The 25,042-nt window shown below is 54.1% G+C and overlaps 4 protein-coding genes across 4 annotated transcripts; 2 read left to right on the top strand and 2 right to left on the bottom strand.

Moving 5' to 3' along the window:
* Positions 1-13,555: 13,555 nt before the first annotated feature.
* Positions 13,556-14,602, top strand: EsH8_II_000911 (regulator of G-protein signaling domain-containing protein; the record flags this gene model as incomplete). Its single annotated transcript, XM_083264209.1, has 1 exon — positions 13,556-14,602. The coding sequence occupies one exon, from the start codon at positions 13,556-13,558 to the stop codon at positions 14,600-14,602; it is 1,047 nt and encodes a 348-aa protein (XP_083121531.1).
* A 12-nt stretch (positions 14,603-14,614) lies between these two features.
* Positions 14,615-15,371, top strand: EsH8_II_000910 (uncharacterized protein; the record flags this gene model as incomplete). Its single annotated transcript, XM_083264208.1, has 2 exons — positions 14,615-15,302; positions 15,367-15,371. The coding sequence occupies 2 exons, from the start codon at positions 14,615-14,617 to the stop codon at positions 15,369-15,371; spliced, it is 693 nt and encodes a 230-aa protein (XP_083121530.1).
* Positions 15,372-16,589: 1,218 nt separating this feature from the next.
* On the bottom strand, positions 16,590-18,708 carry EsH8_II_000909 (FAD dependent oxidoreductase-domain-containing protein; the record flags this gene model as incomplete). Its single annotated transcript, XM_083264207.1, has 2 exons — positions 16,590-16,732; positions 16,806-18,708. 2 exons carry the CDS (start codon positions 18,706-18,708, stop codon positions 16,590-16,592), a joined length of 2,046 nt encoding a protein of 681 aa, XP_083121529.1.
* Positions 18,709-20,086: 1,378 nt separating this feature from the next.
* On the bottom strand, positions 20,087-23,034 carry EsH8_II_000908 (uncharacterized protein; the record flags this gene model as incomplete). The annotated part of the gene is made up of 4 exons (XM_083264206.1): positions 20,087-22,144; positions 22,205-22,711; positions 22,763-22,817; positions 22,868-23,034. 4 exons carry the CDS (start codon positions 23,032-23,034, stop codon positions 20,087-20,089), a joined length of 2,787 nt encoding a protein of 928 aa, XP_083121528.1.
* Between the last annotated feature and the right edge of the window lie 2,008 nt (positions 23,035-25,042).

Raw genomic sequence — 25,042 nt, 5'->3', positions numbered from 1 at the left:
CACATGATTGGACAACGTGGAATCAATGGCCAAGGCAGGAGGGCATGGATCAAAAAGGGACTTGACTTTGTCTTCTCTTGTTGTTATTATTAATGTCCCTGCTAGGGAGGAGGGGAAACGGTGATTTATTGGCGTTGGCCGACAATGGTTGGGAGTTCTCGGATACCAAACACAACCCAGGAAAGGGTGTCTCTTGCGATGCTTGTATGAGTGGTTTTCTTTTCTTTTTCTGTTTCATTCTCTTAGTACAGTTTCTTGCCGTCATCTAAGACAGATGAAAACACGCAAGTTCCTTGCCCACAAGTGGCAAGCCGACACTTAATACGAAGGGACCCAGAGGTCATGTTGGTGCAACCCATCGGTCCCACGTATGCCTGGTGACGAAGTCATCCATTATGCGAGCTAGGCTTCGCCGAGCGAGTATTGTCAGCCCATCTAGCGGGTCTGCGTCAACCAGTCTGCCAAAAGAAAAAGAAAAAGAAAAAATTCTTCATCGGATCCAAGAAGGCCCCAGTTACCTGGGCTAGCTAGTGCGTACGTCGTCGAAAGCAAACAAGTGTGTGTAGTTGTTGACTCACATCCCGCGCAAATCCTTTGCCTGGCCGTCTTCTGCCCCCGCCCCCGTCCAAGTATCTGGTCTTGATCCTGGCCAGGCTAGCTAGCTACCTACTTGAATAATATTCAGTCCGTCCGTTGTCTGGCGACCCTTTCCCGGAGACACATCCGTCCTGCCGGGAGTAAGCCGGCGGTTTCAGGTGCGAACGCTGAGAAGAAGAAAAAAAAGAGAAAAAAAAGGGAAAAAAGGGGGCGGGGGAGCCCATCCCGACCCGTGCTGGCTGCTGTTGATGATTGATGGGTATAATAACCCCCCATCTGCGCGCGCGCGACAAGATAGGCGCTCTCCGTTTATCTTACTAGAGGCTAACATCCGAGTCCTGGGATGGAGGAAGAGGCTACCTAGATGGCGGTGGGGGACAGAGGCGGCTCCCTCGCAAAGAGGTAAAGCATTCGAGGAAAAAAATTTCTCCTTTTTCTTTTTCTTTTCTTCTTCCATCATCCCTTCTCCTGTTTGAAAGGGGCGAAGAGGAGGTCGGCGATTTTTACATGCCATGCAAGGCCGCCGCCGACAGAGCGAGCGCACCAAGCAGGCGGGTCCCACGATCTACCCAGGGGTCAGACTGTCCCGTCGGTCTGATACAGGTGAGATGGCCGCCAAGGGCCGGGCGGGCGTGGGAAAGACCCCAAGGGTTCAGCGACTCAGGCATGTGCATATTGTCGAGGAATTGGCGCTTCCGAAGTGGCAAGTCACAGATTTCTTAGAACGGGGACCAGTTGTGCACGATACGGCGCGGCGAGGTGGAGGTCGACCCCTCTCCCATTCTCTCGTTGTTATCCACCCCCCTCGACATTGAACTGGCTCTCCACGCAATGGCGGCCTTGACAGGCATGAATTAAGCTATCAAATCACGCAGGTGACACATACACGAAGAAAGTGACACAGAGAGATATATCCGGCGACCTGCACTTCTCAACTTCAGACCAATAAAGAGTTTTGTGCGAAGAACCGCCAGAGTAAGACGACAAAAGACAACGGGCAAGCTGTGATGGCTTAATGCTCTTCAGTCCACGTTGTCTGCGTTTCAGGGTTGCCCATGTCTTAAGGCGAGTCTTGAGGCAAGCTTTAATTAAGGCTGTACGATCATCAGAATTGGGGACGGACGGCGAATCTGGGGATTGAGACTTAGGTCTATATGTCGTTCCTGCTGATCGTCGTCCATTCGAACTGGCCACGAGAACGGGGTCTTCTGCAGTGGATGTCGAAAGTGGGCGGGCTTATTAAGAGTCAGGAGTCAGGGGCAGGAGACAGGGGCAGGAGTCAGGAGTCAGGATGCTTCTCTGTGCCCCAACGGCAGTACTGAAGTGACCGAGAAACCTCGGATACAGGCCACGGTACGCTGGACGAGGTAGATTGGGCGAAGCGGCCCAAAACAACATAACTACTCGGCTGTTGTGTACAAAATAACAAATGCGGCCAGCAACAGATGGAAATGGGGACAGGATGTTGACAACGTCGTGGCATCTCAAACTCTGCCAGCGACAACGACGGACGACGGCGCTTGGCGATGATCCGACTAGGGCTCGGACTGCAGTCAGACTCAGTCCCTTCCTATGTACCCACCTAACCCTCCGGGGCGCGCTCATTGTGGAGCCTTGTTGCCGGGCTGGTGGTTCCAGGTTTGCTGTCAATGCGGTCAGTAGAATGAGATTGATTCGAAGAGTCAGTTGTTCGATGTCAGAATGTTCTGCTCGGGCAAACGAGACGAGACAGGACCCATACCCGGGTCCGATAAATAATGCGGGATGTAGTGACAGGTACGCTATGATGGGGAACCAAACAAGATTCGCAGGAGAGGGTCCGGGATAGAAGAGAGGGAGAAAAAAAAAACACCTCATGTTGGAGGTGATGGCTGGTGGCTTCGTCGCGCCCAAGGTTATGGATTAGCCGGGTGCCCTGCAACTGGACGTTAGTCGCGTAGGAACGCTGCAGCACTTCTCGTCTTTTGGAAGACGGGCGGCGGCGACGGCTACCAGTTTGTTGGGCCTGTCGGCCGGACTCGCCTGAGGATGTGGTCTGCGCATGTACATACACATGGTAGTTGATGGATGGGTTGACTCGTGATGGTGCGAGAGTAAGAGCGCGGCGTGGTGCGTTCCGAACCTGCTTACTATGTTATGTGGGAGGCGTATGGAGCCTTGGGCAAGTAAGGCTGGGCGCATCCGAGGGCGGGAGAAGTATCGGTCTCGTAGGCGGACGTCGGCGAGTCGGCAGTGTGTAGGCAGGATGAGATGGAGATGGAATTTCGGCCTCCCGGCGAGGCCGTCGGCGCTACGGGGATATTTGTGCTGTTGGAGGGGCCCTGTGCGACTGAGTGTCTCGACAGTTGGCTGTTGTGCAACGCTGTGCACGGTGTGCGTACTAGTGTATGCATGGATTGCCTGGGGTGGCGGAAGAGCCCAGGTGCATGTGGCGTACAGGGGCCGGGGTTCGGTGATTCGTGGTTGAGGCATCAATGGTGTTCCCAATCTCCATTTCCCATTGACGGCGTGATTGCATTGCTCTGTGTTGCCCACGGTCTCCCGGTTCCCAGCGACAAGTTCCCCCATGTCGGATGTCGTTCGTTGGTGCTGCGTCAGGTGAGGCGTTCCACCCGCAGCCGTTCCATCAGGGAGATGCATTGCTGCCACGGACGGAGATTTTGGCGGGAGAAGGATCAGGATCAGCGCAGATGAGCACTAGACCAAGAGGGGCAGGATTCCAGAAGCAAACAGTTTGCCACAATGCGCTCCCTTCTTTTTGAGCTTCCACGGCCATACCGCATCGGGAGGGTCGGAATTGGCAAGGAGCGGACAGCGAAGATGCCCAGCCCAGCCCAGCCCGGCCTTGACCGCTGAACTCAGGCAAGGTAGGGCGGTTGGGCTGCACAATGTATCCGTACGAAAAAAGAAGCATGAGTAATCCCAGTGTGGCCGTCAAATGTTGCCGCTGTTTGCAGAAATGGAACCACAAGAGAGAGCAAGAAGCTGCGCTTGAAGGACAGACTCCAAGCTGGAGTACGTACCTCGGTTGCTTATGATATGCTACCTTGGCGAGTCGCGTGTCTTTCCATCCCCTCTGCACACTGCTTAGGCCCCGCGGGAGCGGCAGCCCAGGGAGACGACAAATCCCCCGCGCGCACAGAAGGTGCTATGGAACTTTCTTTGCCTGTTCCTCTTTGGATCATGACGACATGGAGCGCCTAGAGTCCGAACAGACGCACCCCCCCTAGGCGTTTGACTGTGCATTGGCCTCCTCTTTCCCTTTTTTTTTTTGGGGGGGGGGGGGGGGGGGGGGGGGTTGTGGGTGTGTGTGTATGTGTGTGTGCGCGCGCGCGCAAAGACAGTGCCTTCTTCCGCGTTGCTTCCGCATCGTCCTATTTTTCAAAATTTTCACACTCCGTCATCCTTGGGCGGGCTAGACTCGGTCTTTCCATGCAATTCCGGCCTTTACGTATTCAATTGTGGCTTGCCGAATGCCAAGACATCATCGGCCCCTCTAAACAGCGTTTGCTGATCATCCCGAGAAAGCTTGGGGGGCAGCGATCGGAAATGAGACAATGTGAACCTCCGAATCTGTCCCCCTGGAGCGGTTGACGGCGGCATCAACAAAGTCTTGAGACAATTATCAAGAGGTTACTCATTGGGCATCTGTAGTGTAGAAGAAAAGGCACGAAAAAATTTCCCTTTGGAAGGGAAAGGGGACCCGGCAACTCTCGTAAACATGGAAGTCCCAGCGACGGAATCGCCGTTGGACTGTGCTTGCCTGCGTCCCAACATACGCACCATTTGCTTAGCTTATTAAGGTAGGGAAGGGTATCGCAAGGTGCCATTGGCCTCGCAACCATGAAGAATCTTAAAGATGGCTTCATGCTAACATTGACCACCCCCTGTCATCACAATCAGGATAGACATTCTGGAAATTGGACCAACATACCGGTACCGTCCTACGAATGTGGGACGTGGGTGGGTGTACGCAGTGATCCCACCGCATGCATGGAAGCGCGGGAGAATGAAAAACTTCTGCAGCGCTACGTGATGTAATCTTCCTTTTCGTCTTCATCCGCCCGGACAAGCGTAAGCGTCAGCGTCAGCATCAATGATCTATCAGCATCGGTTGGATAAGGATTGCCTCCTCTAACACCAAGCGCTGCAGGGCACTACGGCGAGGGGGAGGAAGCTTCAGATTGGCCAATTTTTCTTTAACCCGGCGCCCGTAATCAAACCTCTCCAGTCCAATGAATGAAAAATAAAAAAAATAAAAATAAAAGCTCATCGAAGAGAAAGAGGGGATAAAAGATGCCGACCAAAAAGAGCATCTTTGCTGATTATTCTCAACCATGGATTGTGCTTCGTCTTGGCTGATGAACACCGAGGCAGTAACCTGACTAAATCGTCTGACCTCCCCTTTCTGGTCATTAACTCCGCCGCGCTTCAAACGCCTAGATTTATTTTTTTTACCTTTCCATGGCTGGCCTGTTTTGTCCTGTCAACTTTGTCAACTTCCAAGGTTTTCAAGCAAGAAAAGAAAAGGAAATGAAGTGGAAGTAATTCGCCACCCCCCCCCCCCTTTCACCTCCCTTCTCAAATCCGTTCTATGTCCTGTCCAATCCAGTCAGGTTCAGCCAGGCTTGTTTTCGCCGCCGCCACACACCACTCTTTATTTTATTTTATAACCTTGTTCAGGTTGCCTGCGCCCCAAAACGCGACCGTCTGACGGTGGCAAACCTCGTCACAATCGATACGTAATTCTAGGCCCCGAATTTCACACGTGGACGGTGGTCATCGCCGGTGCTGTCTATCCTAGTGGAAGAAGTAACCCCCAAGCGTTTTTCAATCGCCCGTCGAATATACGGTAAGTTGTGCATACCAGCTCAAGAAGAGAGGAACCCAGTGTGAAGTCGTAGTCGCCGCCGATGTAGATGGCGACTTAAAGATAGAGAACCGCAATGACAAACAAAAGCGGACCTCGGTGGGTTGACTGGCGGCTGCAGGTCTTGGAAGCCAACCCCCGATTCCTCAAGACAAATGCCCTTTCAGCCACAATCGTTATCTCGGTCAAGGGCTCAAGAGTCAGGCGAGTCGACCACAAGTGCAATGATTGATTCAAACAGAGCCAGGCGGAAACTTGGCCGGAGCCGGGTATGTGCGTCAGAAACGGTTTCAATATTTGATTGTTCATCTGTCTTAGACAGCCTGGGCGGCAAGCAAAGGAACCACAACCAACCAAAGTCTCCAAGGAGGCAAAGAAACGAACCCTTGGCTGTCATGTTCCTTCACATTCTTTCCGCCTTCCATCCCGCTTCGTCACATTTGATCGACAGCCACTCCTCTGCTCCGTTCGCATCCGGACGGGCTGCAACTGCAACCCTCCCAATGCACTTGCAAGTTGCATGGTACATACACTACTACCTACCTATGCAAGGCAGGCCGCAGCACACAAAACGGCCAACGACGCCGTTCCCCTAACCCCATCCCGCAACACCCCTCTTCTCAGGCCCGAATTGCCCAACCAAGCCCAAGCTCGCAGCCCGCTGAACATTCCGCAGGCTTGGATGGCCTTGGTCACGGTGCTTATTTGTCCACTCGCCCAATTAGCACACTCGGCTCCAGGAAGCCAAGGCAATCGAGTAACCCTGGGCCATAAGACACTTGCGCTTCCTTCTTGATATCAAAGCCACACATACCTGTCACCTTGGGGCCGGGATTGGACAAAGGATGCTCGTAGTGTAGAACATTTCGGCGGGGGGAAGTGAATCAGGCACGCGAAGCACCAAAAACCCGATTGCCGTGTATCTTGAGGGATGCCAGAAAAGGCGTCTCACACGCCCCTCCCCAGGTCTGCACTACCAGAAAGGGATCCCCTCTCCACGATCGTCGCCCATGCGTTGGTAAAGTGGATGGTGGATGATGAGTGGGCAACCCCCCAGAGATTTTACCCTCTTGTCAGCCACACATGGTCCGTTCTGTGCCCGGGTAGTTCGCATAGTTTGTTTGCAGCCGGCGACCGCCTCTCGGGATCGAACCACCCCACCATCTTTCGCCATGCCCGAGAAATCACTTGAGTGGCTGAACCACTCCCAGAGACAACACCAGCCCGCATTCTACGTCTGCATCCGTTCCATTGTTTCCCTCTTTTCCTTTCCTTTGGTCTCCCCTTTGACCCGATCATCGCTGGAACCTTGACGAGACAGGCCATACGCTTGTCTATTTCTTATCGCCGTCGGCTGGTTGCCAAGCAAGTTCAGGCGGATGGGGCGCGGGGATGGCGGCTTGCGGCGGCAGAGCTACACGCACCCACATGAACCACATGTCATACCCTGCACGCTTTGATGGACGGCACATCCCCCATTCGTCTGACCGTCCGGCGACGATGATTTCATTGCACGCACTTCCCCCTCCAGTCCCCGGGGCCTCAACCCCCCCCGTGAGAGTCACTAGCCACAACTTCCGGAAGGTACGTTGAAAATGCCGTCATTAGGGCTTCTGGAACGGACGAGAACAGGAGAGCATTGACTGATTAGGTAGGTGCCCACCCCCGTTGTTTTGTCCCCTTCCAAAGTTACCTATCTGGGGCCTTTATTTTATTTTATTCTATTGTTTTAGCGACCCCAGGACCCGTGGATCACAGACCTTGTCTTCTCAATCGGAGCCGACCCCCGCCAATTCATCAGTTCATCAGCACCATCGCACTCACGGCCTGCCCATCTCGGTAGGAACCCCCATTGGAAGCGAGGCCTTGGCTCCATTTTCGTCCAGAGCCGTCAGGGCGAGTCGGTCTGGGTTCGGAAGCGCATCTCCAGTGGCCAAGGCAGTTTAGCCAGCCCTCATTTCGGACCAAGTGTCGAGAAATGGAAAAGCAACAGAAGCTCGGACACACAAATGTAATCACGGCAGTGTGTCTTTTTTAATTTTTATCATGGATTGATTCGGATGAATCGCCGCGGCGGCCGTAACTCTGTCTCTCTTCGGCTTCCAAGTCCGGAACCAATAGAAGAGATCGGATCAGTCTTTGAGGCTCATTGCCGTTCCGGGCGCTGAACATCCATGCACCCACCATTCGGCCCCCAAGATCGAGGTGTGCGATGGGGTGGCTGGTTTCTTCCCCCAAGTGCATATCCCATCGCCAGGTCGGCCGTCGGCGCGGCAATGTCTAACTGGAATTCTAGACGCTGACAGATTACACACTCCTCAACTGCCGTGGTGGGTGTGTGTGTGTGTGTGTGTCTGTGTTAACGTCTCAAAAGGGGGGGAGGGGGGCAATAAGGGGCTGCATCTCCTCAGCCGGGATTTGTGGTTGGGCGATTGTAATCTTATGCCATGTCGAGGCAAATACTTGCAAGGGATTGGTGCGTTGGAGGATGGCAAGAGACGAGGGATGCCGGCCGGCGGGAGGTAGAGAGCCGCTCACTCCCCTCTTGTCCTACGAAGGAACACCAAGCACGGAGGTTTCTGCTGAAAATTAATTAGTAGGGGCATACGTGCGTTTTGCCCCCAGGTCACCCCAGGAGGGAGGACTCGACTGTCACTTTCTGCTTTCGGAAATCTGTCGAGGGCCTTGTTGGGTATTAACATGTTGCACAACCAGGTTGCCAGGGAGGCGCGGGGTCGCTGTAGGTGGAAATTCGCGTCCGGCTATCGATCCGGGGTTAGAAACCGCAACAGACAACTGACGTACACTGTCGGGAGCGTGAGCTAGTGTGAGATGAAGAGTGTACCGTACCCGCCCGTCCGTGTCTTGGACGAAATTATGACGGCATATGCTGAAATGCGGCGGCACATCACGTCTTTCCCACAACCTCCCTCTCGTCGCAGCGAACAACAGGAGAAGCAAAGGAAGGCTGGGGAGGATTCCTCTGTGCTGCATCATCATCATCACATGGCTTTATGCCGCGATCGGAAAGCCCACCACACTGCTGCATCCCACTAGCACGCATGTTGATCAGACATTGGTGTCATAGCATGGCATGCTCTGATTGCAGATCCACAGCGCTAGGCTTCATTACCTCAGCATAGGTACTCAATCACTAGCCTGGTAGTGTTCTTGGATCCGGGGTATTGCAGTGAGAGAGAGACAATTGGGGAGAGGCAGAGCAAAAAGGGTGGAGCGAGACATGGTGAACGGAGAAACAATGCCAAGCTCACGATGCCTGGGGAAAAGTGAGGAATCGTTGCATGGGCATAAATGAAAACGCCGACGAGATGAGGAGATGAGGATAAACACTAGGAATGGCTGGCCTTACCCGGTGGTGATCCACATGGTTGCTTCGCACCTGGTGGTGAGACTCGGTGATGCTGCTTCACCTCAATCACCGGTCAACCATGCCAAAAACGAGTCCACGGTGCACAGATTCATCAGTCATCAATCAACTAGACGGTCAGTTACCTGTGAGTGCGCGGGCGACACTGGAGCAGCGCGGCCGCCGACTGGGGTGTGGAGGGTTCTCTGGTCGGATGTTTCTCTTACGGTGGATCGGTACAGTGACGCAGTGGATACGGTGGTGCGACGTGCGACGCTACTGGGAGGACAGGAAGGTCACGGTGTTCAGATACCTCTGTGGTAAAGGTGCGGGCTACAAAGGTGCGTGACGCCAGTGGTAGTGGTACTGTTCGCCTTTGCTCCATAAGGGCTCCGTCAGCTTTTTACGAAAAGTGAACCGGGGAGGTCCTTGAATTTGGCACTTTTAGCGGATCCGGCCAGAGACAGCTGCGACTGATTGATTCATGGCTGGGCGAAGCTGACTGATAGCGAAACGGGTGATGAGACGGGGAAATGACCGAAGACAATTGCTGTTGGGAAAGAGCTAAAGCGCACGCGCGCTCGGATGACGGCCCCTTGAATGAGGAGTGCCAGATCCCGAGTAGAGGACCGCGGCACCGGGACGGTCGGGGTGCTGGCTGCGCCGCAGCAGCGCTGCAGTAGTGTTGTCGAGACTGGAGGGATGTGTCAGCTAGACCGGAGAGTAGGCTGATGGGATCGTGTTTGGTGGAATCTGTGACATCCAATTACGCCACTGGCATGCGTTGCAAAAAGAGCGCCCGTCAAAAGTGTCAGGCGCGCGCCCGAGGGCATTGCAAGAGGATGGAGTGCCTGTGGATGATGAGATGGAGCTCAAGATGGGACGGAGGGGAATCCTGTGGATGAGCGACAAGCGCGGGGTATGATTGGATACTGGGGGCTAAACGGCAAAAACGGGCATGGGGCCAAGGAAGCAAGAAGGATAGCCGGCACTGAGAGGAGGGTCCTGGATGACAATGACGGTAACTGGCTTGGAGCATCGTAGGACGGCTGATGTTGGCGGACGACGACGGAGCGAGGCTGTGAACAGAGTCCATGGCGATGAAATCACCGGTCCTCGTGCTCGTGTGGGATGTTTGTGGCTTCTGGAGGAAAGTGGGTCGTCCGGTGCTGGTTGAAACGACGCTGTACGGGAAATGTATGGGGGAATCGCCTAGCTGTCGCTCGTGGGCGTCGCCCTTTGCTGTAGGCACTTTGGTGCCGACTCACCCCCAGGGCAGGCCAGAGGGCGATGGGCGACAGAAAGTGCATAAAACAAGGGCGAGCAAGCGAGCGATGAATGCGCGAGATGGCGAGACTGGGATGGCAGACGAACGGACAGCAGCGGAAAGAGTGGATTGGGTCGGGCTGGGCGGCTTCAAAGTTGAGGCGTGGCATCCAATAGCACTCGATAACCAGGGAAAGTCTCCGTAGAAAACGGGCAAAATAGGTAAATTTCGGGAGGTCAGCTGGATGGCGTCCAGGCCGAGAACGCGAAGGTGGGAAAATAAAATAAACATAAAATAGAACCCCAGTTATAACGCTGGCGCAGGAAAAGGCACTAAGAAGGGGGGAGAAGGAAAAAAGCCCCCGACCTAGACCACCGAAGGCGTGCCCCATTTTGGTCCCGTCACTCCCTCAACTCCTCATGCCTCATCCCACCTTGGCTGTTCCGCAAGTGTAACCCCTGCTTCCGTCCTCTGTCCTTCCGCCTTCTATTCCACCCCTTCTTCGAAATATTCCACAAGCCTTCCATTCTGCGTCTCTGCGTTTTTCTGTGCACTTTCCCTAAACAGTATCAATCGGCCCACAAAGCACCGCTATTGGCTCGCTCGGCCCCTCCTTCGAAGTCTTCTAGTGCGCTCTAGTGCAGTGCTCTTCCCACTCCACCCACACCTCTTTTCACTCTCCACCGTATACCCACCCCCCTTCCGTTTGCTTTGCCCTCCGTGTCTCTTCTCCTTTCCTTTCCATCCCGTCTTCTACCAGTCTTCTATTTCACCCTGCACCGCCGCCACCGGTGCTGCTGTTGCTGTGCACCTCACACTCATTCTTGTGCTCAGCCTACAAGGCCCCCATCGCCCGGGTCCCCTGTAACTGATTGATGGGGGGCAGAAAGGGGGTTAGGCCCCCTGGGATGATACGACTCCACATAATTGATGGGGCAAAAAAACACCACAGTCCACACTCAAGATGGCTCGGCTGCGATGGGTACATATAACAACAATACTCGGGCTTCCTTAGCAAGCCGAAAGTCCCGCCTCCGACAGGCTCTGAAGGTGTTCACAGCCTGACCACGGCCAAATCTCCCCGCCTCCGTGCCACTCTGTCGTCGCAAGAGCAACGCGTCACTTGTTAGTCACGGCATGCCTCCACCAGTACCCGCCTGCAGTGGTGGTGTACCCCAAAGGAAAGGCACCTGGGGAGTAATGGACGACTCTTATTCTGTGTTACTGATAGCACCACAGAGTATCCCTGGGCGTCTTCATTTCGTCCGTCTGCTCCTCTTGCTTTGGTTGTTGTATATGGGCGATACCAGACAGGAGACTGTAACGCTTGACTCAATACACTGCCTGCTCTTCATTGGCCGTTGTCTGCCTTCTCTTTCCAGACAATGATGTGCCCTCCTGCCTCGTTCTTGTCTCCTTTGCCCGATAGACCCCTGCAACTTGCAGGCATGCAGTGTAGGCCGTAGGCATTTCCGCTCAAATGGTGGGCCGGCTCTTTTTGCTGCTGTTACATGGGGAGTGTTCGAGGGCGAGTATCGCTGCAACTATATTTGCCTGTGCAAACTACCTCTCCTGAAGCGTCGCTCCATGTATCGTCCCCTTGCCCTCCTGGGCTGGTCTTCCCACACTCGCACCCTCGCATGCCCCCCTGTGGCCAGGCATGCCCTGTCCAGCGCTCCTTGCCCCGTCCAACGCGTCGTCCGGGCCACCCTCCAACAGGCAAGAGCGATTGACTGGACTGGGACCGTCCTGGCTGATGCTGGTCTGGTGGATGGGAAGTGCTGCATGGATGGCATGGAGAGAGCATGGAAATGGTTGATGGATCTGATTTGATGTGCTCCCACCACACCCCCCATGTGTGTCTGCCCCCCCTGCCCACCAACAAGGGTCCCTATGTGTACCGTCTAGGTATTGGTGAAAGGTACTCCTGTCCATCCATGCTGTGCGCTGCAAGGTGACTGAAAGCGACGTAAAGGGCGTAAGTACGTACCTCATTCGGCGCCAGAGGTACGCAAGATACAAGGCCAGGCCTAACGCTACCCTCACACTGGCCCCGTCCCTAGCCTGAACTGACCTTACGCTACTGTTCCCTGCCTTACCACCTCGCCTACCTACGGCACGGTACCGCCGCCGCCGCCGTCAACAGGCAGGTAGGCCCCAGGTAGACGAAGTACCTCCACTGTCTGAACGGATACGGGTCGCATTTTAGCTATCTCATGTCCTCTCCTCCTACCCATTCCCATCATTCCTACCGTTAATGCATCACCTTTCCCTCTCCTTCCCAAATCACCCACTCCTCATCTACTCGACATTCTAGCCCTTGTTCATCATTTTTCTTCTTCCACTCTCTCACCATACACTACTCCGTTCTATCGTCCACACCGGCCAACTTCGCGTGATACCCCTCAGAGATACCCGTTGCCGAACCACATTATATCCACCGACGCCGCCTACCATCTTCTTCGGTCCTCCTCGCGCACTATACTACACTGGTCACTCGTTCGCTGCTACATATTTTGGCTCCTACCCAACCAAACAGCAACTTTGAAAGGCATTTCTTGTATAGCACCGACGAATTTGAACGTCGCGCATCGTGTAGTACCCTCCGATCAGCATCCGCAACCCGAAATCGAAATCGCTCAGCCAACAAGACGTCACGTCGCCATTCTGCAAGCCACGAACGAGGGTACTCGTCTTTTCCGTCTCGCGCAGCCTAGAGTGTACTGGACGATTGTCGAAACGTGTGTGTGGCTTGGTTGCATTCCGCATAGATCTCCTCGGGCATTCTGCTACTTGGCTACCTTGGCGGTTCGCTGCATTCCTGCCGGCGACTGACTGTTGTCTGCGACACTCTGCAACCAGCATTTTGCACACTCATTGCCGATTGCGACGAGTCAATTCCATTCCCGTCACCAAGACACTTCTAGCGCCTCCAGTCTTGTCTTAGTGCAAGCCTCCTTCCAAAGCCCGCTTAAAGGAACTGCCCTTATCTGCAACGCTCTTTGGGCTATTTACCTCGCGTGGGCCCCATCCGTTCCAGCACGTCAGCTTCTCAGCCCATAGCTGTTTGCTCGTTTTCTTGGGTTTTCGACATCTTTGCACCGACCCGTACGAATATACAAGAATATATAATATTCAAACCACGACATAAAACCATCGACTCGCGATCGACAACCCTCGACCCCACCGACGCCCCTGTGTGCGGCTTTCTTACTTCGATATAGGTATTGTTGAGTTGGTAACTGCGTGGATCATCGAGGTTATCGGTAGTCAAGCAAAAGAATAGGTGGGCAACGACACTCTCCGCTCTTGGCAATCCTGGATAGGATTGAACGCCTTCTATGGGGTCATTGAGGCAAGCCTAGGCACACAAGACTGCCCTCCAAGCCCTTGCCGTTCCCCGGAGCAGCACATTTGGCACCTTTCTCTCTCTGCTTGAGAACTCGGCGTGGAAATGAAAAGGTCCAGGATACGAAGGCACTCCCCCGTCTACCTGAGTCCATCACCATCACCCGAGAGGGAGTTGTCACCACCCAGTCCGGCTTCAGCTGTACCGGACTGGGAAATCACCACGATCATGTCGAGATCCAGGCCCACCAGCGGGGCCTTGATGCCAGGCGCCGTTATCCTTGCTCCGCCTTCTCTCTCGGAAATTTTGTCCAACACCTCAACGCCACCATGGACACTAGCAGCCTTCATGGCCTATCTCTCTCAAAATCATTGCCTGGAAACGCTCGAGTTTACCATGGACGCCGATCGATACCGCAAGGCCTATGAGCAGATCATCAATAACCACGAGTGGATTGGCGACGGTAATGAGCACGTTTGTTCGCTTTGGGAGAAGTTGATGCAAGCATACATCATTCCTTACGCTCCCCGAGAAGTTAACCTGCCCTCGCCTGTACGGGACCGCCTTATTGCTCAGAGCTGTTCTTCCACTCCTCCTTCTCCTTCGGAACTGGACGAGGCCGTGAAGATTGTTTATGAACTTATGAACGACTCTGTGCTCGTTCCTTTCATCGAGTCTGTCATGCCTGGCCACACTGATGTGCATATGGAAGAGGACGGGCACGATCGGCAAGGCCGTTCACGTCTTCGTGTAGACGGCGCAGGAGCCAGGTTAGAAGAACCGAGGCGGTCTCCCAAATTTCCTCAGCTGACTGTTGGTCGCAGCGGAGCTACCAGTCGATCGGCTTCTGCCTCGGGCGAGCCCATGGAGCGCGAGGGACTGACGGACGATAGCGGAAGCGCTGCATCTCCTGGTACAGAACCGATGACGCCTCCCACTACCCCACCCACCTCAGACTGGACGTTCAGCACGTCTCCTGGCGGCCTTCAACGAGCTCTGACAGCCCACAACAACGGCTGGAAGAAGGTTGGTGCAAAGCTAGGACTGCACCGCAAATCACGATCCAACCGCCGAAACCATGCACCATCGTCGGCACCCATTACTGACGGAGACGTTTCAATGGCGGAAGCCAGCCAGAGCAACCCATTATAGGAATCAGAGGTCATGCCATCCACCACATCCACCACCCCAGCAACGTCGTCTTCTCATCTCCCGCTAGACGGTTTTGCCCGTGTCCGTCATCTCTTCAACCCATGGGAGGAGCCTCATCCAGGCAAACGGCTGCCTGTTACCACAGAGGCCAGCAACGATTATGAGAAGATTGTTCGCACTGGTTCACAACACGTTACTGGTGGATACAAAGATGGCATGGCCGCAAAGGAACTGAACCCTTATCACCATACCCGGCCGTGGCTGGTGCGGCGTCCAATCCGAGTTCGCTCACGAGCGAACGCCCCGGGTCCACTCAAGATTACGACGGAGATCTCTGAGGATGCAGATGCAAAGTCGACACTGGTGCCAGCTGTTCATAACTTGGGGATCCCATCTCCTGCGATGGCCACCCCAGCTATTCCCCCTGTCGTGCCGGAAGATGAGGGGGAAAAGGCCGCTGCTCAAATTGCCGACACACCAGGCGACACAGAAGTCCAGCCGAGTGGGCTACCTCTGCCTGTGTCCCCGCCAATTGACTGCCAATTCACGGATTTTTCCAATCTGCTTGGTATCAGTGTTCAGTCTGCGCCCGAGGAGGAGGAGACGGCGGTCGCTGTTGCGAATTCGGAAACTGATTCCTACTGTCACGCCGCTCCCGACGAGGATATATACGGCTGGGACGCGGACTTTGAGCGACAAAGTAAGCAGAATAGCCCGATCTTGCCATACCCGTGCGACCAGGAATACCAATACCGGCGAACTAGTATGACGAAGCGCAGCCTCTTGCACCGTGTCTTTAGCATGGGGAACCCTCCGAAAGACATGGACATCGAATTCAGCCGAGCTAGCAGCACCTCCAGCTAGGTCCGCCGCCTATCATGCCCGTTGCTTAGGCGAATAGGGCCATTCTCCAAGACGGCGTCGTGGCTGCACGAAATTTTACTCCTTGCTTCTGCCACAAAGGAATGATACCACTTTTTCTGCATACGATTATCGACATTTAGGCGATGTTTTTATTTTGTTTTTATTTTCATTTATTTTAACCTTCGACTTTTGTATTTTTGGCATCAAGCCACGCACTTACTTGGCGAGAAGATATCACGACTGCATCATTTGGAAAAAAAGAAAAAGGGAAATTATAGACATGGGTTTGGGACATTTGGATGAGGAGTTATTGTGGCATTTACAAGGCATGGCCTGGAAAATATCATGATGCATTGCAAGGAGCTTGGCGGAAGCGGTTGATATTTCATGCAAGACATGGAGCAAAAGCATTGTTGTTCCAGAGTCCCAGGGGGGTTGGCAAACCTCTTGGATATAGCATTGGCATTTTTTATGGCTGAGACGAGGTTTATGACCATGTTTTTATTTTAGGCGGATGTGTATCAACACGTCGCGAAGTAGGATCTAGATGTTTTGAGTGAAAGCAAAACTTGTTCGATCCTTTCAGGCCGTGGTTCCGTCTCACTTATTCGTTTACTTCAAACCGCCCCTGACATGGAAACACGTCGTAGATGGAGTAAGCGAGGCATTCTACCGGTCAGCCGGCAGGCCGTCTCTTATATCGCTGGAAATTGAAGTTGGGTTTAATCGCTTTTATTGTGTGTAACTAACATTTACTTAATTACTCCCAAATGGGGTGCGTTGTTGGATCCAGTTGATAGCCAAATTCATCCAAGATTCTGTTCCCTAGTCGGCATCCCCGTCGCTTGTTTCAGCCTTGAATTCTTCTCACAAATCCCCCAACACTTTAACCGCCATGAACTACCCCCAAAGTAATGGAAAACCCCCATCGACCTGGGAGCAAGTGACGGGTGTCCGCCACTCCTGCTGCGAACACGCAGTCCCTTTGTTGCTAGCAAAATAGAACCTGGCGCTTGGGCTGTCTTGCTACCCACTCACCCCCAACATCACCTGCTTACGGACGTACAAACGTGCTTGCCCATTTCGATACGGCCGGCACCTTTCCCGCCTACCGCGTTACCACCTACTCCTCAGCAATGCCGTCATGGCGCGAGTACATCTTGTACTCTAGCGAGCTGGCAAAGTCAATCTTCCCCTGCTCAACCTGCTTCCGGGTGACCGAGAGCATCGGCCTGGGCAGACCCATCGACTCGAGGAACGCGACGGCTGTTGCACATTTAGCACTCCGCCGACCGCAACCCCGCCACGGATCAAAATTCGGGCTAGGAAGGGAACTTACTCTCTCGCCACTCCAGGTCCTGTCGGCGCCTGTCCCACTTCAGCTCCTCGGTCATGATATCGATGATCTTGGGAAGGGCTTCGAGTGAGGCTTGTGCATTGAGGAAAGCGAGACGTGTGCGGCGGGCCAAGACATCGACGGCTGTTTGTGCGTACTCGTGTCGTACGGCATACCGGACTTCGCCATCGACGAAGGGATAAAGCTGCGAGATGCGGTCGCCCCGCGCGGGGAAACGCTTGTCGGTGGGCCGGCAGAGGGCCGCAACCGACCAGGCGCGGTCGCCGTAGCTCTCGGTGAGATGCTTGGCGACTTCCGTCTCGATGCCAAAGTGCTGGATAATGTTGATAAAGAGCGTCTTGCTAAAGCCGTGAGCCCCGATGAGGCGAACCTCGTGGGACTTGCAGGTGCCGTCGAGGATGGCGCCGTCGTCGATCAGCTCTGTGCCGCTGATACGAGGGGCATTAGCGACGGGCTTTGGCTGCAGCTTGAATTCAGCAACGGCGGCGTCGACGCACTCCTCAGCCATCTGCCGATAGGTGGTCCATTTCCCGCCAGCACAGGTTAATAGACCCGAGGTGGAGATATCGACGAGGTGGTTGCGAACGAGGGATTCGGTGTTCTTCGCCTTGGGGTCCTTGACGAGCGGGCGAAGTCCAGACCAGGCGGCGAGAACGTCGCCCCTTCTAACCTTGATATCCGGCGAAAGGTAATGGCTGATTTCGTTTAGAATCCATTCGATGGACTTTTCGTCGGGCAGTGGGTTCGGGGTGATTGATGCGGGCTCGTCGGTGGTACCGGCGATAGTGTTGCCTTGCCACGGCAAAAAGAAGATGACCCGTCCGTCAGAGGTAGAGGGATCTATGAGGCCCATCTTGGCGGGGCTGTAATAGCCGGGCAAGATGACGTGAACGCCAGATGCCGGGGCGACGATGGCCTTACAGTCGGGCTCATCCATCTGTCTGATGGAGTCGGTGAATGGCCCCGTACAGTTGATAATGCACTTGGCTTTAACGGAGATATCTTCCACATTCTGGCCGTTTTTTCCAGCGACAAGGTCTCTCACGGTGGCACCGCATAGCCTTCCGTTGGCGTCCTTCTGCAAGCTCATAACCTCCATATGGTTAATCACGGTAGCTCCATACAAGGCGGCGGTCATGCCAATGGACACATTCATGCGGGAGTCGTTGTGGGCACCATCGTAATACACAAGGGCGCCAACAAGGTCTGTCCGCTTCAACATAGGGAAAGCCTCAAGAGCCTTGCTTCGAGTCAGGAAATACGAGCTCTCGATGCCCTCGCTGCCGGCAAGAAAGTCGTAACACTTGGTTCCAGCCCAGTAGTAAGGCGCCTTCCACCACCGGTCAATGGGCAGCATGATTGGTAGCCACATGCTGAGATGGGGTGCCGTTTGCAAGAAGTACTTGCGCTCCTTGAGGGCCTCCTTGACCAGCTGATATTGGGAATAGTCGAGGTTCCAAACGGCCTTCTCGAGATATCGCACGCCACCATGCACCAGCTTTGTGCTCTTGCTGCTAGTTCCGCTGCTGAAGTCATCCCGTTCGACCATTGCAACCTTTAACCCGCGAGTTGCCGCATCGAGAGCGACTCCAGTGCCAGTGGCACCTCCACCAACGATCAGAATGTCATATTCCTCATCCAGCCCGACAGAACTGCGCTTCAGGGCGGCAATTTGTTCATCCCGGGACTTGACCCTCGGGAAGCGCGGCAGCTTGAACGTGCCATCAGCGCCGTAGATGGGTGGGGGGACGGCGGCGGCTTCAAAGCCGGGGATGTCGCGGGGTCGGTAGCTATAGTAGACGATGGCACCGCCAGCGGCGAGGGCACCTGCCACGGGGGTGATTCGCCGCAGGAGACTGGTACCGTATCGTGCAAAGGGAGCCATTTCGTCGAGCTGACTATCGTCTTAGCTAGGGCAGGTCCACTGTGCCTGCGTATTATCGAAACCGGAGGAAAGGACGCAGGAGAGATCCGGACGGAGCTAGCTGATGGATGAAGCCTGTCAGCCCATCGAAGAGAGCATCATAGTCATAAGGGATAGAATGGCGATGATGATGATGATGATGATGATGGATTTAAAAATATTCAAGGAAAGGAAGTTGCGGGCATATTTAGGAGGTGGTTGATTGCACTGGAATAGGGTGAACCTACCAACTTTATCCGGCAACCGCTAGACTCGGTTGGTTCCAACGTCGAGCCAACCAGCAGCAGCAGCGCTGACAGGCATGAATGGGGGCCAAGTTGCTGTTGCATGCGCTGCATTCGTCCGGCGACCGAAGCACGCGCGGGGAGTGAGGAGGTGGAAGTCACGGAGAACCGGGATGGTCTGGGCTGGGCTCAGAACGTCACAGGTAAGGAATGAGACGCCGAGCCATGGCGGCGGAACGGGAATTTGGTTACGGTACCAGGCTTTCGTGACCGTGTAAGGTCCTCGAAGAACTATGTAATAAGATCCATCAAGGCTAGGTTGCGCTCAAGCAATCAAAAGAAGGGAATCTGCACAACACCGACGGCGCACACGTCAATCTGTAGCGCCCATGCTTCCTTTCCCTGCTACTGCTCTTTCCCTTCCACCCCCCTCACCCTCTCCCTTTCTCTTTCCCCCCCTCCACTAATTTTTAACCCTTCTTTTCCCTCAAGCTATCTATATCTGCAACTACGCAGCTTCAGGATCCAGCCCCAGCTGCTCCATCAGGCCCTGCCCACGACACATGCCCATGCACCCCATGTCACAGCTTTCGTCACAATTGAGCCGGCCCCAACACGCCCAATCCGGCAAAGTTGACGTTAAGGGCCAGACAAATGCGGGTCGCCGAGTATCCACCAATAAATGCCTTGAACGGGAGTACGGGGTATATTCTGGACAACCGTATGGTTTGGTCGATGATGCTTGTATCAGCAACTTGCTAGCTCGATATACAATTCGGTACGTGTAATTTTTACAATGAACGGAGCACGTAAATTTCTTGCAATCGCAACAAAATTATTTCGTAACGTATTAATAACCGTTCCTAGGGGCACCGTTAGTGAGCACTCTGCATGCGGCAACATCGCGAATGAAGAACAACAGAATCGTGTCCACGACAACTGACTACCTGATTGATCTCGTTCGTTGTATAGCAGTTTAATTTCTAGACTTGCTACTTCTACTCCGCCGTCCTTTGCGCTTTGCTGTGGGTATCTATCCATGCTGCCTCCGGTCTAGTTGCCATGACCAAAATAAAACGTCAACCAAACAATTACACTGAAACTTTGAGTGGCTATCACCGGCCCTCGATGGCAATGGTGAATAGCTCATCCACAAAGGTCGTCACGTCGTTCGCTCTCTCGGACGCAACATTCGATGTCTGAACGCCCCCACCCGCATGGACGTTGGTCCTCACCTCGGCAACCTGTAATGTTCGCATCTCGATAGCACCACCGTTCGTACCAGTACTCCGTCCATCTTCCGCCGCAGCCCCCGTCTGTTCGCCGCCCGCACCGCCTGGAGGGCTTCCGGGGGTGTCACTAGCGCGCCTGCCCATCATGGTTGGGGTCCGCCGCCGCGACTTCGTATCTTGAGCCGCTGAGTTGGAAACGTCGTCGGCGTCGTGAACCTCCACACGGATCTCTTCCGAAACCATGATCCCCCCGAAAGGCGATGGCTGGTTATGGGTTTCGTGGTTTGGATACGCCGGTGGCGCATCGAAGCTCGAACTTCCGGGGGACATGGCGTCACTGTCGCGCCGAGCCGACCAAAGCTTCAGGGTTGAGCTTGACTCATTCGAGTTGGTCCCCGATGAAGACCGTCCGAGGACAGAAGGGATAGGATTTCCTTCAGAATCGACCGGGTACGATGTGTTGGATCGACCAAACTTGCGAATACGTGATGCAAATCGGGGCTGTCTCTTGCTCTGTGCCGTTGGACGGGGTTTCTCCAATGGAACTGATTGAATGACCGGCGCCAACTCGCGATGCACTGATTGAGTGAAGGCTAGGTGCCGCGATGCATCACGGCCGACCAGTTGGTGAACCTTGAAAAAGTTCAATGGGACGAACTCGCATTTAGGGCTGGAAACGTTGACATGGATTGGAATCACCAAACGAAAGGTGATCAAACTCGTCAACTTCGACGAGACGCCTTCACCTGGAGCTTGATTCGCCGGCAGTGTGACAACGGTGCTAGTGAGCATGGCCTCATTGAAGATCGGATCGTCGATCCAAGTGCGCAGTGCGTCGAGACTATCCATCAACAGAGATGCGAAGAGCAACTCACGGGTGCTCAGGTTGCTCAAAGAAGCAATCCTCCTGCTTATTCCAAGGGTAGTTAGTCGGTCAAGCTGTCGCAATAAGTCCACCTGCCATGATTCGATGCGGTCCATTGGCATCTTCACACTGGGAAGTAGGTTTCGAGCACCACTTCGTACGGCAACATCAAATCCGTAACCGCCAACGCGAGCGCGGATGCCGAAGAAGCCGAGGTGCACACCGGGCTCGAGTTGGTTATTGTCGTCAGCGTATGCGGCCATGTTATGAAGCTTTGACTCGAGGTCTGAGGTCTTGATCTGCATGCTAGACCCAATGATGCTGCTGACTTGGCGAAGCTCTGCGAATCGGTAGCCGGCGGCCTCGAGTCTTTCTATCTCTCGATCACTCTGGACCCGGCGCACCAAGAACATGAGGGAACCTCGACCGAACTCATGGTGCTTGCGACGGCCGATACCCTTTTCGGCGAGATCCTCGCTATTGCTCAATACTACGACCTTCCTCGCCGTCCCATCAGGGTTAAAAATAGTGTCGACATCTTGCTGCCTGCTTGACCCGAGTCCAGAACGCTCTCCACTAGACCCGGTGGGCAATATCTCGTCCCACAGGAGCCCAATGGAGGTTATATGTTCCTTCATCTTCTCGGCTAGGCCGGCGGCGGCGACGCAAAACAATTCGCGGAAGATGATGTCGTAGTTTTCAATTAGCTCGCCGTGCTCGTTGATGAGTTGGATGCCAGCACGAGAATCGCGGTCGCGACCCCGCCGTGGTAGATGAGCTAGGTGGTTCGCCATCCCACCGACTAACGTCGAGATACCTGACCAATTCCTCGATGCTTGGAACATCCACAAGAAGAGTGGATGAGATATACTGAAGTTGTCGCTCGCATTTTTCTCGAGAAACGTATCGGTGATCTTCTCAGTCGGAACCAAGCCATCGGGGTTAACAAGGATGCGGTTGTGCCTGTCGAATACCGCGGCGGCAAGAACCACTTGCTGAGCTTTACTAGCATAACGTCTCATAATACGGGCGGTATAAACAGCTGTTCCGCCCATGACGAAACAAGCACCGATGGACTATTGCAGTCATTAGCGACAATGGTTTCACCAAGAGAAAAAGCAGCTTCGTCGACATACCAGACAAATGACTACAATGACGGTGGTGTTCCGGGACAGTTCATTGCTTCCAGTGTTGAGACGGACTAGCTGATACTCTGTGCCCGTGGCTGCACACCAATGCATGCCCGAGACTGCGCCGGCCAAGACAACGGAGCAAGCTGCCCGTTTCCACCAAGACGTGGTCCAGGCCGCACGGAAGACGAAGAAAAGAGCCAGAGCGACGATGCTCGCAGCGACTGCAATGAGCGCTGCGCCGACAACGTTGATAGGGTTGTAAATGCAAATGTAGTTGTCGATGGAGTTGTTGCCAAGATAATGCATTCCGCAGATAGCAGCGCCGGCGAGGATGCCACCGATTGCAACTCGCCACCAAGATACAGTGTTGTTGATGCCGACGGCGACAAACGCAGCGAGAAGCACGGCGATGGGGACGAAGAAGGACAAGGCCGTGAAGCCGCTCGAATATGCGATTTGTAACTCGGCTTCTCCGTCAGCCAAGTCGATGGCTCGGTTACCAATAAAGTGCTGGACGCTTGTTAGAGTGGCCAAAGTACAAGAGCTTCAAAAAAAACATACCATGCACCAAATGGCGATCCCACCCATCGTTACCGCGGCGCTGACCAATAGCAAACTGATTCATGTAAGCCGATGATTGGGCAGAGGACTGTCGAAGATGCCTACTGATTGAATTTTCCCTTCGGTGAAGTTCGACGATTCAGCAGCTCGAGAGTGGAGGCCGCGCCGATCAAGCTGACGGCGAAGCTGAGCGTGATGAAGCCAGCATTGAAGGATCTCGGGACGATATGCCCATGATACTGGTCGAATAAGTCTTCAGTCGTTGTAGACATTTTGGCGGCAACTAGCTGGGAGCGGCCACCCAAAGCTTTTCGTTCTCGAATGTCTCTCGTTTATCCAAGACGGGCAACCGACGTGTTGATATATATCTTTCAACTCGCGTGGTAGGCTGGGGAGTGAGGAGGCCGTTGGCCAGGTTAAAGGGGATTAGGGAGGCGTATCTCCTTAGGGAAGACCGGGGGCCATCCAAGACATATCAGGGATGCCAGAGTAAGACAGAGAGGTGGCGGCACGGAGCTTGCGGACGCTCTGGCGCGACAGTGAGCAATCTCAAGACGTATCCCCACTGGCACGGAGCGCGGTTCTCACGATGGACTAGCTGAGAAGCCTTTCTCTCCTTTCTTAGCTTTAACTGGGTGAAGAAGCGTGAGCTAGTATTGAAGCTATAACTTAGTATGCTAAGAGGCCGATGAGCCTATTCCATGCCTGGCTAAGGGCCCGGGTGTTCCTGGGCTTGCCTGAGCTAATCGGCTTTTGGGAATCGATGAGCGGTGGTTCGTCGGTAAGGTTAGCCGAGTAGATCAAAAGATCAGAACAAGGCTCTTACCCAATCGACTTAGTTTCCTATCAGGTCGGCGACTACCGTTCTTATTCAGCTCGGATCTCGATCTCGGGCATTTGGTGGTTGTCACTACTTAGTGCGTAAAGGGGGAGGGGTTTTTTTTTTTGTCTCTATAGCGTGGAACCCTACTCTGGAGGCGAGAAAATTGGCATTGTTGATTCAAAGAAGAACTGTTTGGCCTTTCTCTCTTCCGACCGGCGCGACTTGGGGCGTAGAGGTTGACAGCAAAAGACAGAACTTTAACCTCTGCGAATCTCCACTTGATTATCATGAGACATGGGAAAAGAAACGGCATCCAGCTTCTTTTGGCTAGCTTTACACAGGGAATAGCGACTCTACTCAAGGGCAGTCGCTGCATGGTAATGTCGTAGACATGCAGGGCGAGCCACCAACCAAACACCATACTCGACCGCCACTCACGGAGATATGGTTGGGCGCAAGACGACCAAACCACAGCAGAGAACAAGATGAGAGACACGGCAGGATCAAGGGAGAATGCCCAATGGTCATCGTCGCCCTTGATTGTTTGGAATGGCTGCAGGACTGCAGGTCTTGTTCAACAATGACCTTCAAGAGTTTTCAGGAGGCGCCGTCTAGACGACTAGCCTCGACGCCATGGCTCAACGTGTTCGAGCAAACGGTTGGCTCCGGAATGGTAGTCTGAGCGCCGTTCTATGCCACACAAGTAACACTATGGCGCCAAACACACAAGTACAGACAGCATTTGGTGGTAAGGCGCAACAATAGACTTAAACTGCTCCTGAGAAGGATTCCGGAGAACACACAAGGCTTGATAGCCTTGAACTTTGCAGAGGCAGGCACACAGGCTTTCTACATAGTTCAGGCGGGAGTTCAGACGAGTTGACCAGATGGATGTATGATCTGCTCCCATCCCTGCAGGCTACCACAGGGGGGGGGGGGGGGGGGGGGGTGGAATGCAGGCTTGCAAGCGTCACCCATCTTTCACAAAAGAAACCAGAAAGCTCATTCGCCCGTCCAGGTGGCTCTTGGTATGTGGACATCGGAATTCCGGCTGGTGGGCTTATCCAACGCTTGTTTCTTTTTCTCGAGTGCCGCCAACCTGGGCCTCAGCTGGATGTGGAGCTTAAGTGTACGTACGGTACGTACACGCTGGCCATCTTTCAATGGCCGTCCTGCCTCGGCCAAACGTCGTGTGATGTGCACCCCGGCATGTCAAATTCTAGTCTTGCTCGATATCGTTTCATCCAAAGAACCAAGCCGAGCTCGAAATCACAGTACCTTTCCACAGCCTTCGCCCACGTCCCTTCAGGTCCGTGAATTAAGACCCTGACTGGGATCACAAGTCGATGCCCGCCGTTAGGGTCGTCCCTTTTCTAGGTTGGCAGGAGGAAGCGGTCACCGAGTGTTGGGCAAATAACTATTTCTGGTGTTACACAGATGCGAATCGAGTCGGGTTG

Source organism: Colletotrichum jinshuiense, chromosome 2 (genome assembly GCF_051148585.1).
Source record: "Colletotrichum jinshuiense chromosome 2, complete sequence".
Lineage (NCBI taxonomy): Eukaryota > Fungi > Ascomycota > Sordariomycetes > Glomerellales > Glomerellaceae > Colletotrichum > Colletotrichum jinshuiense.
The sequence above is the reverse complement of the archived record's forward strand: the minus strand, read 5'-3'. Positions and strand labels throughout refer to the sequence as shown.